We start from the raw sequence: 15,302 nt of genomic DNA, 5'->3' as shown, positions 1-15,302 counted from the left end.
GCCACATTCGCTCTCTGTCAAATATTCTTTCCTGTTTTCACAACCCTTTAAGAGCGATGGGTACAAAAACAGGCCTCAGGCCATAACTTGCTGACCCCTGCTCTACAGAGCGTCAGCAAGGTCTACAAAGACCACACGCTGGCATGACACCGAGGCTCTGATGTCACACAAACTTCTTGGTAGGACCTCAACAGGGGCCCACCTCATGTCTTCACATCAGCCCCTGAGGCAGGAAGTAGGAATTCTCCGTGGGAAACCTGCCCCACCCACCCACGAGGCTCTAGCAGGTTCCAGCCCCCCGCCCCCAAACTCAGCTCTGTAACCTGCCACGCCACACAGCAGGGAGCGTCTCAGCACTCACTTGATTTCACTCCCAATGGGTCAGGCAACCACTGTGCATTTCAGCAAAACATTCTCTTATTTTATTTGTATCTCAGCAAGTGTTCTCATTTGGCACCTGACTGGTATTAAACCAAAGACCTCAGGCCAATAAATGTGGGCTGAGACCATTCACGAACTTCCCACGTGCAGGTCTCAACGCCTGTGAGCATCAGAGCACCCGTCCCTCTCTCTGGCCCTTTAGGGAGGCCTCAGTCTCAGGTGCGCTAAGGGTGCCGGCCACAAGGTGGTGGAAACGTCGTGACGTTGCAATCTGCTGGGACAGGAAGCCGAGCAGAACCTTTAAAAGCAAAGTTCTTTTCTCAGGTGACAGATCTCCAGGCAGGGTCCTGATCATGCTTACTCAACACATTCCTGTCTGCCTTGGCTGGAATGAAGGAAGGGCCATCCTTTCCCCAGTGCACAGGGGAAGGGATGCAAGCTGGTTTATACTTTTTAGAGCCCAAATGTCTAAGGACGTCTTGCCTGGGTGAATGGGACAGTGAGCTCTTAGGTCAGCAATGCTGGCTGGCTTTGCAGCCTTTGCACAAGGGTCCTTTCCCAGGATCCATGAAAGTGCTCAGAGCCCATTAGGACATTTTACTTATGTGCAATTTCCAACTCTCAGAGGAGTTCAGGACTGTCTGGCCTGGGGACTGTCTCGAGATTTCAATTCAGGATTAGCTATTCGAAGCATAAAATAACAGGAAATACATTTTAAGGATCATGACTGCTCCTTTCATCTCTGCTGAAAAAACAGTTTCAGGCATGACTGGCATATAGAAAACTGAGCACTCTGCAGGGCACAGGCTGGCGTTGCTTTCAGACCCAGACTTCTCCCCTGGTGTGGCAGAAGACTGGGTCCTCAGACTTCCGGGGTGAGGGGCGGTCCTCAGCTTGGGGTCCAGCATTCTCGCTATGGAGAGCTCCCTCTCCTGCCCCTCTGCGAGGCTAGTTGACCCGGCAGGCGCGGATCATGAGCAACTGCAGGAGAATGAAGACTGGAGACGTGATGAGGCCGAACCAGAGCTCCCGAGTCTGCTCCACCAGCTTCTGGCACAACAACATTTCGAAAACAAACTTGAGGCTAAGAACCGTGAGGATCCAGAAGAGGCGGAGCACGGCCAGCCGCTTCTCTCCGTCCTGGAAGAGACGCACCGACACGATGGTGGTGAAATAGGTGCTGAGCCCGTCAGCGGCGAAGAAGGGCACGAACACGTTCCACCAGGAGAGGCCGGGGGCCAGGCCGTCCACACGCAGTGCCAGCAGCACGGAGAACACCAACAGGGCCAGCAGGTGCACAAAGATCTCGAAGGTGGCGAAGCCCAGCCATTGCACCAGCTCCCGGAGCGAGAAGAGCATCGCGCCGGCTGAGCGCTGGCCCGGGCCCAGCCGAGCGCCCCACCCGCCGGGCCGCGCCTCCTTTCCCCGCGGGCCTCGCCGGCGCCTGCCGCGACGAACGAGAGGCGACGAGCGGCCCCGCCTGCCCCGGCCCTCGGTCCCGGCGCGCCGCCGATCCCCCGACCCCGGCCCGGGACCCAGCACTGGCCACCGAAGGACGCCCGCCCCGCTCGGACGCCATGCCCCGCCGGGCGCAGCCTGAGGACGTCACTTCCGGCCGACGCCGCAAGTCGGAAGTCAGAGCCGGTCCTGGCCGCCAGGTCCGGCCCCTGGGTGCGAGGCGCTCCGGGGCGCGCTGAGGCCCCAATGCCGAGCCCACGGCTTCTGGTGCTGTTCGGCAGCCAGACGGGCACGGCCCAGGATGTGTCGGAGAGGCTGGGCCGCGAGGCCCGGCGCCGGCGGCTCGAGTGCCGGGTGCAGGCGCTGGACTCCTACCCGGTGGTGAGGGCTCCCTGGACCCCGGCGGGGAGACTGAGCGTGCCCGGGGCGCCGGCCCCCAGCCCCCACGACCCCAGGGCGCCGCGCTTTGTCTGAGAGTGGACCCGTCCTTGACAGGGGACGGAGGGGACGGGAACGCGGGGGAACAGCAGCTCGCCCTAGCATCCGGAGCAGGGGGCGGGGAGGCGGAGCGCGAGGAGGGAGGCCGGAGCTCGCGGGGCTCGCCGAGTCCCGTCGTCCTGACCCCCTGAGCGAACGACAGGGGCCAGGCCGCGGGACGGATGCCTGGTCCTTACAGCCTGCGGTCTTACACCTGTGTCTTTTTGTTGAGGTGAACCTGATTAATGAGCCCCTGGTGATATTTGTTTGTGCAACGACAGGCCAAGGAGACCCTCCTGACAACATGAAGGTAAGGCGGACCTGCGTGGCGCCGTGTGCTCAGGAGCTCAGACCCCAGCCCTTGCCGCTGGCCCCGTTTTCATTGCCTGGAGGGTCTGAGAGGCACAGTGAACACATGTCCTTTTCCAGGGGCGCACAGCAGCCATGGATTCGAGAGGGTGTTTTCAGGTGGAGCCGGGGGCTCTGGTTATCCTCCCTGATAAACTCTTCACAGGTCGCCACTTTAACTTTCCTATTTTTCCAAGGCTCTGTATGAACCTGGTCTGGATCTTACGTGTGTATCAAAACTGTTTAACCTTCAGGGGGCATTCTTCAATTCTGTGACCATGTTGGGGGCACACATTACATTTCAAACGATACAGGGCTGCGAGTCCAGTGCTACGAAGACAGGAGCCACATCTCTACCCTCAGGGAGCCAACGACAAAGGAGAGGCGACAGGCTTAACAGGCAGGCACAGTGCCAGCACACGCACGCTGCTGGGGAGAGGGCCAGGCGCGCTGGGAGCGTCACAGGGCTCTCGAGCCCCACCGGGGGCTCAGGGACAGCCCTCGGAAGAAAGGGCGTAGGCCGGGCCCTGAAGGGTGCGTGTGGCAGCCTGTGCCAAGGAGGAGGACAGCGCCGCCTCGGGAAGAGCGGAAAGCAGCTCAGGAGGACCGAGCCAAGGAGCGTGTCGGGGGAGGAGAGGAGGGGACCGGGAGGCGAGGCCCCGTCCGAGGAGCCCAGCCGGCACGGGGAGGCCGTCACGTTCATGCTCCGGCACAGCCGCCGCTGGCCGGTGGGAGAGCCAGAGCGCTGCCGGGGCGCGGAATCTGGTGGGTCTCAGACCGGAGGGAAGGTGGGACAGAGGCAGGTTCAGCCGCGGGACCAGGACGGGTGGCGGCTGCTCCCGCAGGAGGAGGCTCGCGAGGGCCCAGGGCCTGGGAGCCGCCCAGGTGGAGATGCGAGGCAGGTCTGGAGCTCCAGCAGGGATCCTGGGGGCGGCAGGGGGGGCGGCCTTAGGCGAAAATGGGAAGCCCGAGGAAGGAGCACCTCCCTCCCCCAGGACAGGCTGTGAGGGGCAGGAAGGCGGCCCCAGCCGCAAGGAGGGGGACGCAGCTGCTCGTGCTCAAGGGCGGGGCGGGGGGAGGCTGCTCCGAGAGGAAGGCCTCCCCACACAAGGCTGCGCAACGGTGGGACGAGGCCTGGCGGCCGCGGTGGGCTCCATTGGCGAAGGGACTGGCGACCTGGGGGGGGTGGTTTCCGAGGCTCCTGGGGAGAGAAGCTGGGTGACAGGGCCACGGGCGGCTGATTGCGGGGGGGTCCACATGGAAGAACTCGGAAAGGCTCCTGGCTGTGAATGGGCCGTGGGGCTACAGGGAAGGTATTTACGAGATGGGAGAGACTCAAGGCAGCTTCTCTGCTGGTGGCAAAGACTGAGGCCCAGGGCTGGAGCGGGGATGATGTGGGAGACCCAGAGGTTAGGACCCCAGCACAGGGTCTCCTCGCACAGGAGAGAAGGCAGGTCAGAGGGGATCCAAGGCCGGAGGTGGCGGTGGGGGGTGGAGAGGGCACAGGCAGGAGGGTGGACGACCGTCCGCTGGGCTGGGCTGGGCTGGGGTGTCGGGGCTGAGGTGCAGGCTCAGAGCCAGGTGCCAAAGGCCCAAAGGTGATGGTGAGCATGTGGCACGAGGGTGGGCAAAGGAGGGCAGTGCGCAGGGCCGGCCATGCCGGGGGTGGTCGGGGGCGGGGGTCTGCCCCACCACAGCAGGGACTGGAGATCGTGGGACGCAGAGGCAGGGGCACGGCTCTGGCTGCAGACCCGGCCCGGGAACAGCGGAGTGCCGAATGGGAAGACACCAGCCTCCCCGTCGCAGCCCAGAGAACGCTGAGCCAGGCGGGCAGCCGGGCAGCCGCCCCTGGCCGTGGACCCCGCTGGGAGACACTTCTCCATCGGCTTCTGAAGTGTAGACGGACCGCCGAGAGCCAGTGGACGCTGCAGGAAAGGCCCCGTGGGAGCCAGGCCGGGAGGGGCAGAGGCAGGCAATCCAGGTGCCGCTGCGAAGGGACAGGCTGCCGCGCCCGAGGGCCCGCGCTGCGGACCCACCAGCGCTCTGTTTGAAATACTAGGAAAGTCTGAAAAGATGCAAAGCTGGGAAGTATAGCAAGAAAGAAGATACTAACGCTCGAAGTCATTCCAGTAGCCTCAGAAAGAGAGGGAAAGTAGGGAAGAAGTCATCCCGGAAAGTACAGACTGTCCCAGGGTGGAAGGACAGTCCTCAGCCTGAGAGAGCCTGTCACGTGCCCACAAAGGGGCCACCGGAAACACAAAGGCCTCCCGACCAGCACACCCTCAGGGGTCTCAGCTGCCGGGGACACAGCAGGGTTGTGGGGCTCCAGCTCCTCGGCAGTGACTGCCACTCGGGACCAGCTCCCAGCAAAGCCCCAGGCCCTCAGTGATGCGACTTTCGCCTCAGTGCCCGCCGGTCCCAAGTCAGTGCGGAGAGTACAAGGGCAGGCTAGACCCTGAGCGCCCATCCACCCAGGGCCTCTCTCAGGAGACGCCCTGGGGGAGTTCTCTGGGGGCTCCCGGAAACCGAGGCCTCCGGAGGCAGAGCAGACGTGGTCCTCAGCTCTGGCTGATGGTCTGCACAGCAGAAACCTTGGGAAGGGGGGTGCGGCCGCAGGTGGGGCAAGACCCGGGTCAGTCCGCCCTGGTGGCCTCCGTTGGACAAGGCATGAAACATGGGGCAGGAGGGCCTGGGCCAGCACCCGGGGCTAGGACGCTGTGCTTTCGCAGCACCTCCCGTGACCTGTGGGTCCTTGGCCGGCTCTCGGCCACCTCGTGGCTTGGGGCCCAGCGGAGGGGAGAGGAGGCTCGGCTTTTCTGGGGAAAGGCGCAGCCTGGAGCTGCTGCAGAGGCCCAAGCCGCCGCACTGAGGGCTGTGGGGGGGGGGTCCCCTGGGGCCGTGGGACTCGCGGTGCGAAGAGAAGACCACCCTCCAGGGGACCCAGGTCGGAGCAGGCGGTTCCCTCTACCTGGGGGGGCGCAGTGCCCACCCCGCGAGCGCCTGCGCCCCGGAGAAGCCCCAGGGGCCCCTGCCCGCGGCAGGGGGGAGCCCCCCACGCTAGGGGGTGGCTCTGGGGCTGCGTTTCACGATTTGCTGCCTCTTCCGCCCCTGCCATTGTGGTAGAAGAGAAGGCTGTCCCGTTTTGGCGGCAGCTCTTCAGGGGTGGGGAGCGGGGCCCCGAGCAGGGCTGTGAACTCTGTGTCCTCTGGCCGTAGAGCTTCTGGAGGTTCATCTTCCGCAAGAACCTGCCGTCGACCTCTCTCTGCCAGATGGACTTCGCTGTCCTGGGCCTTGGGGACTCCTCTTACGCCAAGTGAGTCGGGGCAGGCCAGGCTGCTGGCCAGCGGACTGTCCTCAGGGTTGAGCGCGAGTGCCGTGGGACAGGTGACCCAGCCTGCAGCGCCCCCACCAGGCCCTGGGCCGCGGCCCCGGCCGGGTGTCCCCGCCCCACAGGTGCTCCCCCGCGGGCGCCGACCCTGGTCTTGAAGGCTGGGCAGGGCGCAACGCGGGAGCCCCCGGCCGGCCTGGGGACCCACAGGGGCACGGCCACCCCCAGGCGGCCTCCGAGGCGGGGCAGGGCCTGACGGCAGTGAGCGCGCGTGTTCACGTGTGGCTGCAGGCGGCCCGGGCCTGCCTGGCTCCACCCCCGCTTTTGTAAAAGTGCCTCGCGTGAGCCCTCTGGCTTCTCTCGGACGGCTCCGTGGACAGTGCGGGGGGAACAGGCGATGGGTACGAAAGAGCCCCAGCCCCGGGGGGCCACCTGCGGCCTCCGCACTGGCCCCTGGTGTGCGCCGCCGCCACCTCTGGTTTTCCTTTCGGTGTCCCCACGACACGTCTCTATCCTAAGCACAGGGGAGCGCTACTGGGTGGTTTCCCAGGTGAGTCCCATGGCGCCGGGTCACGGGACGCGGGGGCCCTCACGGCCCAGCACGGGCGGACGGGGCGCCGGGGCTCCAACGCGTGTCGGGCTGGACGTGGTGGAGGAGGCCCGTGTCCACGCTGGAGAAGACAAGCTGGCGCGGGCTGAGCCTGGTCGCGGGGGCTGGTTCTGTGTGTAGCGCCAGTGTGCGCGCCCGCTGGTGGTGGGGCCTCCAGCACTGACTGTGGCCCCCGGACACTCCCCCTGGGAGACAGGGCGGCCCCCCCACCCCGCACTCCAGGCGCCCGGGATTGCGTGTCTAGCACAGGCCTGCCCTCCGACCTGCGTGGCCAGCGGGCTGCTGCCCCTCCCCGCAGCCCAGCGTCCACGGCCCTCTCCCTCTGCACAGGTTCAATTTCGTGGCCAAGAAGCTGCACCGACGGCTGCTGCAGCTCGGGGGCGCCGCCCTCCTGCCCGTGTGCCTGGGCGACGACCAGCACGAGCTGGGGTGAGTGGGGGCGGGGCGCCCGCGGGCCGGCCGTGGGCGGGGCCCCTCCAGCCAGCGCCTGTGCCCTCTGCAGGCCCGATGCCGCCGTCGACCCCTGGCTGCGTGACCTGTGGGAGAAGGTGCTGGGGCTGCACCCCGTGCCCCTCCACCTCGGCGTGATCCCCCCCGGAGTCCCGTGAGTATGGCCCTGTCAGTCAGCACCCACGGGTGCAGCGGAGTAGCCCGATCGCTGGGCCCTGCCGGGCCCCCTGCCCGCAGCCGGTCTGATGGGCCCACGCCCTCTCCACAGTTTGCCGTCCACGTTCACCCTGCAGTTCCTTCAGGAGGCCCCCAGGGTGTGCCCTGCGGAGGTACCCAGGGCCGGGACGGACCCTCCGAGTCCCCCCTCAGAGCTGCAGCCCTTCCTGGCCCCCATGGTCGCCAACCAGAGGGTCACGGGCCCCTCACACTTCCAGGACGTTCGTCTCATCGAGTTCGACATCACGGGCTCCGGGATCAGGTGAGAACGGCCTGAGGCAGCCAGCAGGCCATCCCCGGGGGCCTGCGGGGGCGCACTCGTGGCCGCGGGCCATGGTCGGTGTGCGGGGGCCGCCCCCAAAACCAGAGTAGGCGCTCAGAAAACCAGAGTAGGCGCTCAGCAGGGCGGAGCACAGGCCGGGCTGCTGGGGGACACCTGGGTCCGCTGGCCCCAGCCTTCCCTGGACACTGGCTTCCCTCCCCTGCGGTGGCCTGAGCCCAGTGTCCTTCCACGCCCGCCGGGGCTTTCCCATCCAGCTTTGTGGCCGGCGACGTGGTGCTGATCCAGCCCGAGAACACGGTCGGGCACGTCCAGCGCTTCTGCCAGGCGCTGGGCCTGGACCCTGACCAGTACTTCACGCTGCAGCCCCGGGAAGCAGGTGAGCTTCAGACCTCGCCCCACCCTCGCACCCCGTGCCCCCCAAGTCCCCAGCTCCCCACCGTCTCCCTACCGTCTCCTACTCCCTGCGCAGATGTCCCCTGCCCTGGGCGGCTGCCCCAGCCCTGCTCCGTGCGGCACCTCGTGTCCAAGTACCTGGACATCGCCAGCGTGCCGCGACGCTCCTTCTTCGAGCTCCTGGCCTGCCTCTCGCCCCACAAGCTGGAGCGGGAGAAGCTGCTGGAGCTCAGCTCTGCGGAGGGCCAGGAGGCCCTGCACGAGTACTGCAGCCGGCCCCGCAGGACTGCCCTAGAGGTGGGGACTGGGAGGCGGCGGCGGCCCCGGCAGAGCCCCGGGGGCCCTCCCGGCCGTGGCCCCACCAAGACTGTCTGCGCAGGTGCTGTGTGACTTCCCACACACGGCAGCGGCCGTGCCCCCGGACTACCTGCTGGACCTCATCCCCCCGATCCGGCCGCGCGCCTTCTCCATCGCCTCTTCTCTGCTGGTGAGGGTCCACGGGGGCCGGGTGCACCCACCGTCCTTCCGCCGCGCCCACCCTGCGAGGCTGCTGGTCCTCGTGGCGGCAGGCGCCCACTGTCTGTCCCCCAGGCCCGCCCCGCGAGGCTGCAGATCCTCGTGGCCGTGGTGCAGTACCAGACTCGCCTCAAGGAGCCCCGCCGGGGCCTCTGCTCCTCCTGGCTGGCATCTCTGGACCCTGGGCAAGGTGAGCCCTGCTCTCTGGAGGGCCAGCCGGGGGCGGCCGGGGGCCCGGGTCCTCCAGGCCTCCTCACACCGCCCCCTCCTGCCACAGGCCCTGCCCAGGTGCCGCTGTGGGTGCGGCCTGGGGCCCTGACTTTCCCGCAGACGCCAGACACACCTGTGATCATGGTGGGGCCTGGCACTGGCGTGGCCCCGTTCCACGCAGCCATCCAGGAGCGGGTGGCCCAGGGTCAGGTGGGTGAGTGAACAGGGGGCACGGGAGGGCGGGGGCGGAGCCTGCGAGCACGTCCAGGCTCGAGACCCCTGCGCCTCCCCAGGGAACACCTTGTTCTTCGGCTGCCGCCAGCGGGAACAGGATTTCTACTGGGAGGCCGAGTGGGCGGAGCTGGAGGAGAAGGGCTCCCTGACCCTCGTCACAGCCTTCTCCCGGGAGCAGGTGCGTGTGTGCGGGGGGCCGGGGCGGGGGCCGGGGGCGCAGACTGACCCGGCCCCCCCCGCAGGAGCGGAAGGTGTACGTGCAGCACCGGCTCCGTGAGCGCGGGCCGCTGGTGTGGGAGCTCCTGGACCGCCGGGGCGCCAGCTTCTACCTGGCAGGGTGAGCCTGGGCCGGGGCAGCGAGGGGCGGCACCAGCCCTCGGGGGCTCCCTCTGCCCTCTGGCTGAGCCCTGTCTGGCCCGCCCCTGCAGCAACGCCAAGCACATGCCGGCCGACGTGTCCGAAGCCCTGACGTCCATCTTCCAGGCGGAGGGCGGGCTCTCGGGCCCCGAGGCGGCCGCCTACCTGGCCCGGCTGCAGCGCACGCTGCGCTTCCAGACCGAGACGTGGGCCTGAAGAGCCGCCAGCCGCCGCCGCTCCACCTGCAGCGCCGTCGGGCCCCCGTGGGAGGACGGCCGGCCCCGCTGCTCAGCTGCACGCCACCTGGGGTCCACGCTCAGCCCCACCCCACTGCCGCCCTGGTCCCCGGCTCCAGCTGGCCTTCCCCCGGGCCCCAACGTGGGTCCCACTCGGGGCGGGGACCCAGGAAGGCGCCGGCAGCCTGATGGGCATCGGGGAGCTCTCCCAGCCGCCCACGCCCAGACAGTGCAGGAGTCGGGGTGCGGGCCCCGGCAGAGCCCAGCACCCCTCCTCTGCCTGGGTGACCACGGGCTCCCGGGCGTCCTCTGCCCCAGCAGCCACCAAGTGCCCCCGGGGCCCCTCGGGGCTCAGGGTTCATGGCCAGGAGGCCCTGGCCAGCACTCCCGCCCTTGCCTGGCTCCAGAAAGTCTCAGCAATAAATGACACGCTCAGGGCGGCTGCTTCTGACCCGTTCTTCCCCGTACGGTCCCGGGGCCTCGGGCAGGGGTGGGCCTTCAGCGCCCAGGGATGGCGGGGACCCGCGGCCATTGCTCAGCCACCATGGCTGAGGCACTTCGGTGTCTGGTTCTCGCGTGGTGGGGGCCCGCTGTCTGCCTACCTCGTACAAGCTCTTCCCTGGCTCTGACGGGGGTGGGGGGCAGCCTGCAAAGGACCCCAGAAGGAAGGGCGTGGGGAGGCTGATGCACCCATGGCCTCGGCGCTGGGAAGGGCGCTGGGAAGGGGACTGCCGAAGCCCAGTGGGGGAGGGGTGTGGCCCAAGGGCCAGAGAGGGAGGGAGGGGCCAGCGTCCTTAGCTCTGGGACGGCCCCGCCCACTCCGGTTTGGAATTCCTGTCGGGGCGGTTGGGCTGGCTGGCCTGGCTGGCCTGCCCAGGCTGCAGTGGCCTGGGACCCATTTGCCTAGGCCGGTCGTTGACACGGTCGGTGGTGGCCACAGCAGGCTTGGGCGGACCCAGTGGGGACAGCAGGTGTGGGCCAGGAGTGGCCGGAGCTGGCGCAGGCCCTGAGGCCCCGAGACGTTTCCCTTCATTAGGAGGAGCCCCGACAGGCGGTGGCTCCTGCAAGGTCAGTGCCAGACCCTGCCCCAGCCCAGAGGACCAGTGACCTTCCCAGCCCCCACCCCATTGCCGCCCTGGGGTCCTGCCCCACCCGCCCAGACCCCTGCCTCGGGGCACCTGCTCTGGGCCCCGCTGGCCTCAGTTCTGGGCTCCCTGGTCCGCCCCCAGCCCTGCTGGGCCCTGAGCTCCTGCACCCACTGGACCGAGTGCCGGCCGAGGAAACGCTGGGCAGCCAGGCCCCTGGGAGCCCCCAGGGTGCCCGGGGGCCGGACAGTGTGCCCCTGCTGGGGGCCACAGCCACAGCCCGCCCCGGGGCTGGGCGCCCGGGGTGGGGAGAGGACGCGGAGGCAGAGGCAGAGGCAGCGGAGGAGTGCCCCATCTGCACAGAGCCCTACGGGGCGGGGGGGCGCCGCCTGGCCCTGCTCAACTGTGGCCACAGCCTGTGCGCGGGCTGCCTGCAGCAGCTGCTGGGCACGGCCCCCAGCGCCGACCTGGGCCGGGCGCGCTGCCCACTGTGCCGCCAGAAGACACCCGTGCTCGAGTGGGAGATCTGCCGGCTGCAGGAGGAGCTGCTGCAGGCCGACGGCCCCCCGCGGCCCCCCAGCCCCGTGCCCCCCGCGCCCCTCGCCCGCGGTCCCGGGCCCTGGGCTGCCCTGGAGCGCCGCTACCAGCTGCGCTTTCTGGCAGCGCCCGTGGGCGGCCGGGGCTGCCCGCCCTGCCTGCCCGCCCGGCTCTGGGCCCTGCGGGAACGGGGGCCCTGTGCCCGCCGCCTGGCGCTGCTGGGGCTGCTGACCCTCGAGGTGCTGGGGCTGCTGCTCCTGCTCACGCCGCTGGTGTTGCTGGGACTGCTGCTCAGGCTGCTGGCGCGCGCTCGCCGCTGACCAGCTGTCACGCCGCCCGCCCCCGCCCCCCCCGCACTGCTGGCCTGGAGGCCCCGGCCAGCGCACCCCGGGACCGTGGGACCGTGGGGCCTCGCCCCGAGGAGCATCCCGCCATGAGGCCCGATGGCCAGGCTGAAAAACCCGAGGCTGCCCAGGCGTTAGCCTCCGGGCGACACGCCGCGCTGGGCTCGGGGCCACCAGGGGCCTGTGTTCGTTCAGCGCCTGGCTCAGCCAGAGACCCCAAGCTGCCCGGCTGCCCAACAGCAAGCAGCGGTGCGAAGGACAGCGCCGAGGGAGACCTGTGGCCGAGGCCCGCGCGCCCCTCCGTGGACAGGCACCGCACCGACCGGGCGCCCGCGCCGCCGCCTCCCAGCACGTCTGCAAGGAGGTGCAGGGGACGGGGACTCGCACGGAACTCTGGCAGCGCGTGGACTCCCGGAGAGCGAGGGGCCCTGGGCCGGGGCTGCAGGCCGCCGCTCCCCACCCCCCGTCCCAGATAAGGGCCAGTGTGAGCCCTGAAGGTCAGGGCAGCTGCGGGGAGAGGCCCTCGCTGTGCAAGCTCCGCCCCAGAGGGCCTCCTTCCTGGCCAGGGCACAGCCCGATGGAAGTCACGCGCGGCCGGTGCCTGGCACGTGCCCCTGGGCTACAAGGGACAAGGGCGCACCCAGGCCCTGGAGCTGCGGTGCTGAGCTGATGCCGCTCCGAGGTGCCGACTGCAGCCTCCCTCCTGTCTGAGCCTGGGGCCTTCACCTGAAGGACGCACGCAGGCGTGGCACCGCCTCACGGGCTTGTCGGGATGTGCGGAGCACCGCGCGGGTCCCGGCCGTGGCTCGCGATGAACAGCGGCAGCCGCTGTGGGCGCTGCTGCTACCTTGGTGACCTCCCCTTCGCCCCTCGTCTCTGTCCGGGCAGCCCTGCTCCCTGCCCTGGACAAGCCTCTCTCTCCGAATCCAGGTTGTCCAAGGGCCAGAGAGCCGGCGCCCGGGCCCTCGTTCCCTCCCACGACCTGACCCCGGCCCAGGCTGGCCCCGAGGTCGTTCCCACACCGCCTCTGAGGTCAGGCGGTTGCCAGGACGCACGGGGGCCAGGCCGTCCGCCACACAGCCACCCCCACGTCCGGTGGCCAGGGCACACAAAGCTCCTCTCGGCCCGGCTGGGCGCGTTCTGCACACCGGCCCGCACATCCCTGCACGGGTGCGCGGCGTGCTCACACGCATGCGCATGCACACAGCCGGGCCCGGCCGTCCTGGGCTGCTGTCCGCAGTGCCCGCCCGGGCTCAGGCGCAGGCCGCCGCAGTGTGCTCCAGTCCATAGACAAGGTGCAAACTTTGGCAGAGTTTTAATGGCAAAGTTGGCTGCAGCGACAATGCCACACAGGTGGGGGCAGAAGCTGTGACAGGCGAGGGGGCAGAGGGGGCTGTGGCGGGGCCGGGTCCCCAGAGCAGCAGCGCGGGGGCCGGCGGGCGGCGGCGGGCGGGCGGCACTACATGATGGAGCAGGCGGACAGCGGGTTCCGCACGTGGCAGGTGCACGCGGCCCCGCAGTACTGCCGGAAGGTCTGGTAGCAGCTGCCCTCGGGCTCGCCGCCCCACTGACCGCCGGACGGGGCGGTCAGCGCCTCCGGCGGCAGGCGGCTCAAGATGGACGTGTTGACGGCCAGCGCGGCCAGGCCGTAGTCGGTGAAGAGCACAGTCTCGCGGCGGCAGGTGGGGCAGGAGATGAACTTGTACTTGGGGCAGGACTCGTAGAGGATCTGCAGGCACTGCTCACACACCGAGTGCAGGCAGGACAGCACGCGGGGCCGCCGCTGGGTGGCGTTGTACGTGTGCCCGCAGGTGGGGCACTCCAGGGGCTCGCCCGCGGCGGGCGAGGCCACGCCGGGGGCCCCCGCGGCGGCGGGACCGGGCCGCATCACGTACTGATTCACGATGACCTCGTCCACGGGCGCCCCACGGGGGAAGCCCAGCTCTGCGCTGCTTTTGCGGGGACGCCGCGGCAGGGGCGGGGTGCGGGGCGCCCCTTCCAAGGCAGGCATGTCCCCTCCACATGCCTGGTTGACGATGATCTCTGTGTCTGAGGGCCAGGCGCGCTTGGGTGCCAGAGCTGGGGTGGGCCGGGGGGCAGGTGGGAAGCAGGGGGCGGCCGCCTGCAGCTCGGGGAACTTCTCAGGGTGGACAATCTTCATGGCCTCCATCTTGAGGATGACATGGGGGCCCTTCAGGCAGGACATGAGGAGGCCCGGCCAGCCACTGCCCGCCTCGGGCCCAGGGTCAGCCGGCATCCGGCTGTCTCCTGTCAGGCTGGGCGTTAGGGTGGGAGGGGGCGTTGGGTGGGGCCGGGGGGGAGGAGCAGGGGCAGCATCCTGGTCCCGCCAGGCCTGGTGGGGACCCCGGCCACCCTGAGGACTCCTGGGGGCGACCAGTGGGAGCTGAGGGGGCAGGGCCCCTCCTAGTGGCCACAGTGGCTTCTCTGGTCCAGTCCTAGGAGGAGGAGGAAGGGGTGGGGGAGGTGGAGGGAGGCAGGGGCAGGGGGGCGTGGGAGGCTGCCCTGGGCCGGCCGTCTGGCCCAGGGGCTCACCCAGGGTCTCCGGCCGCTGAGGCTGGCGAGGGGGCTTTGGGGGGGCTCCCCCTGCAGCCGCGGTCAGCAGTCCCCGGGCTGGGACATCCGGGCAGGCGGGGGCTAGGTGGGCCCCATGACTCCAGGGCAGGGTGCCCAGGGAAGGCAGCTAGCCGGAGCCCCGGCTGCGGGTGGACCCGGGCCGCGGGCTCCGCGGTGGCGGGAGCAGAGAGGAGGCCTGGACCAGGCCCGAGCTGCAGGTGAGAGACAGCGTGAGGGCAGCGCCCGGGCCCACCCTCGCCCCCACCCTCGCCCTTGTCCGGCACAAAAGACCGGGCGCCCGACCTCTGACCCTGACCCTCGCTGGCCTCGGAACCCAGCTCCCTCCCAGTCCCCGCCCCCAAGGCCCGACCCCTGCAGGGGTGGGGAGGAGCGGCGCGTTGGGACCCCGAGGCCGTCCCGCCCCGCCCGCGCTCACCTGCCCCAGCCTGGCGTCCCCGAGCCGCGCGCCGCCGCCGCAGAGGTTGTCTCAAAGGCAGGCCCGGACGCGGCGCCCGCGCCTCGGCCCGGCGGCTCCGGCGGCTCCGGCGGCTCCGGCGGCGACCTGGGGCGATGGCGCGGCCGCGGCGACTCCCGGGGGCGCGGGGCGCGGGGCGCGGGCTCGGTGCGGCGCGGCGGCGGCAGGTGCGTGCGAAGCGTGGCGCGCTCTGCGGCGGAGGCGCGGGGACCGCAGTGCGCGCGGCGCCCGCCCGCGCCTGCAGCGCCACCCCCCGTCTGGGGACCCGCGCGGGGTCCGCGGGGCGGGGCCAGTCTCTCGGCCGCCCCTCAATCCGCAGAGGGCCTGGCGCCCGCCCCTGGGGTCGCCCATCGCCCGCGGACCGCGTGCGGGTGAGGACTCCCGCGTCACCCCTCCTCCAGTCCCCCCTCCCCGCGCCCCGTCCCCACCTGGCCGACCCTGGCTCCTAATCAAGTCCCCCCACTCTCAATTCTGGAAACGAAGTCTTTTCGCAGCCCAAAGCCTTTCAGTGCCAGAGGGAGGGGAGAGGCTCCAAGAGGTGGTCCCTGGAAAGCTGGTTTCCCCCCCTGCCAGCGCCCCCCCCCCCAGAAAGTCAGGGTCTCTGCTCGTCCTTTCCCTGAGCCCCCCGTGGGGACGCGTCCGGCGTGTTCCAGCTCACAGGTGCACCCAGGCTCTTCCCAGCGCTGGCAGGCGCACGGAGGGCAAGTGGCCTAAGAGGGTGAGCAGGGTAGGCGAGCAGATATCAGAGTGGACTGGGGGGCGAGCAGAAGTTGGGAGAAGGTTGGGCAGA

The 15,302-nt window shown here is 69.6% G+C and overlaps 4 protein-coding genes across 6 annotated transcripts; 2 read left to right on the top strand and 2 right to left on the bottom strand.

The window, feature by feature from the left end:
• Window positions 1–407: 407 nt before the first annotated feature.
• Window positions 408–1,844, bottom strand: TMEM203 (transmembrane protein 203). Its single transcript, XM_054584760.1, has one exon. The coding sequence runs from the start codon at window positions 1,738–1,740 to the stop codon at window positions 1,330–1,332; it is 411 nt and encodes a 136-aa protein (XP_054440735.1). The 5' UTR covers window positions 1,741–1,844; the 3' UTR covers window positions 408–1,329.
• Window positions 1,845–2,010: 166 nt separating this feature from the next.
• On the top strand, window positions 2,011–9,928 carry NDOR1 (NADPH dependent diflavin oxidoreductase 1). 3 transcript variants are annotated; one of them, XM_054584757.1, is made up of 14 exons: window positions 2,011–2,220; window positions 2,549–2,626; window positions 5,880–5,977; window positions 6,933–7,031; window positions 7,105–7,206; window positions 7,321–7,530; window positions 7,806–7,927; window positions 8,021–8,241; window positions 8,324–8,431; window positions 8,536–8,650; window positions 8,738–8,884; window positions 8,964–9,082; window positions 9,147–9,241; window positions 9,333–9,928. In XM_054584757.1, the coding sequence occupies exons 1-14, from the start codon at window positions 2,086–2,088 to the stop codon at window positions 9,475–9,477; spliced, it is 1,794 nt and encodes a 597-aa protein (XP_054440732.1). In that variant the 5' UTR covers window positions 2,011–2,085; the 3' UTR covers window positions 9,478–9,928. The 3 variants fall into 3 exon arrangements, with proteins under 3 accessions (XP_054440732.1, XP_054440734.1, XP_054440733.1); XM_054584758.1 differs by having other exon boundaries at window positions 2,164–2,220; window positions 2,598–2,626; XM_054584759.1 differs by lacking the exon at window positions 9,333–9,928 and having other exon boundaries at window positions 8,738–8,880.
• LOC129079452 (RING finger protein 225) lies at window positions 9,686–11,439 on the top strand. Its single transcript, XM_054584704.1, has 2 exons — window positions 9,686–9,740; window positions 10,727–11,439. Exons 1-2 carry the CDS (start codon window positions 9,686–9,688, stop codon window positions 11,437–11,439), a joined length of 768 nt encoding a protein of 255 aa, XP_054440679.1.
• Window positions 11,440–12,922: 1,483 nt separating this feature from the next.
• Window positions 12,923–14,522, bottom strand: RNF208 (ring finger protein 208). The gene is made up of 2 exons (XM_054584756.1): window positions 14,474–14,522; window positions 12,923–14,249 (listed from the first exon to the last, which is right to left on the bottom strand). The coding sequence occupies exon 2, from the start codon at window positions 13,718–13,720 to the stop codon at window positions 12,923–12,925; it is 798 nt and encodes a 265-aa protein (XP_054440731.1). The 5' UTR covers window positions 13,721–14,249; window positions 14,474–14,522.
• Between the last annotated feature and the right edge of the window lie 780 nt (window positions 14,523–15,302).

The sequence above is a fragment of the Pteronotus mesoamericanus genome, unplaced genomic scaffold (assembly GCF_021234165.1).
Source record: "Pteronotus mesoamericanus isolate MK-2021 breed Mesoamerican mustached bat unplaced genomic scaffold, CSHL_Meso_final contig_78, whole genome shotgun sequence".
NCBI lineage: Eukaryota > Metazoa > Chordata > Mammalia > Chiroptera > Mormoopidae > Pteronotus > Pteronotus mesoamericanus.
Note: the sequence above shows the minus strand (reverse complement) of the source record. Positions and strands in the feature narration are given on the sequence as shown.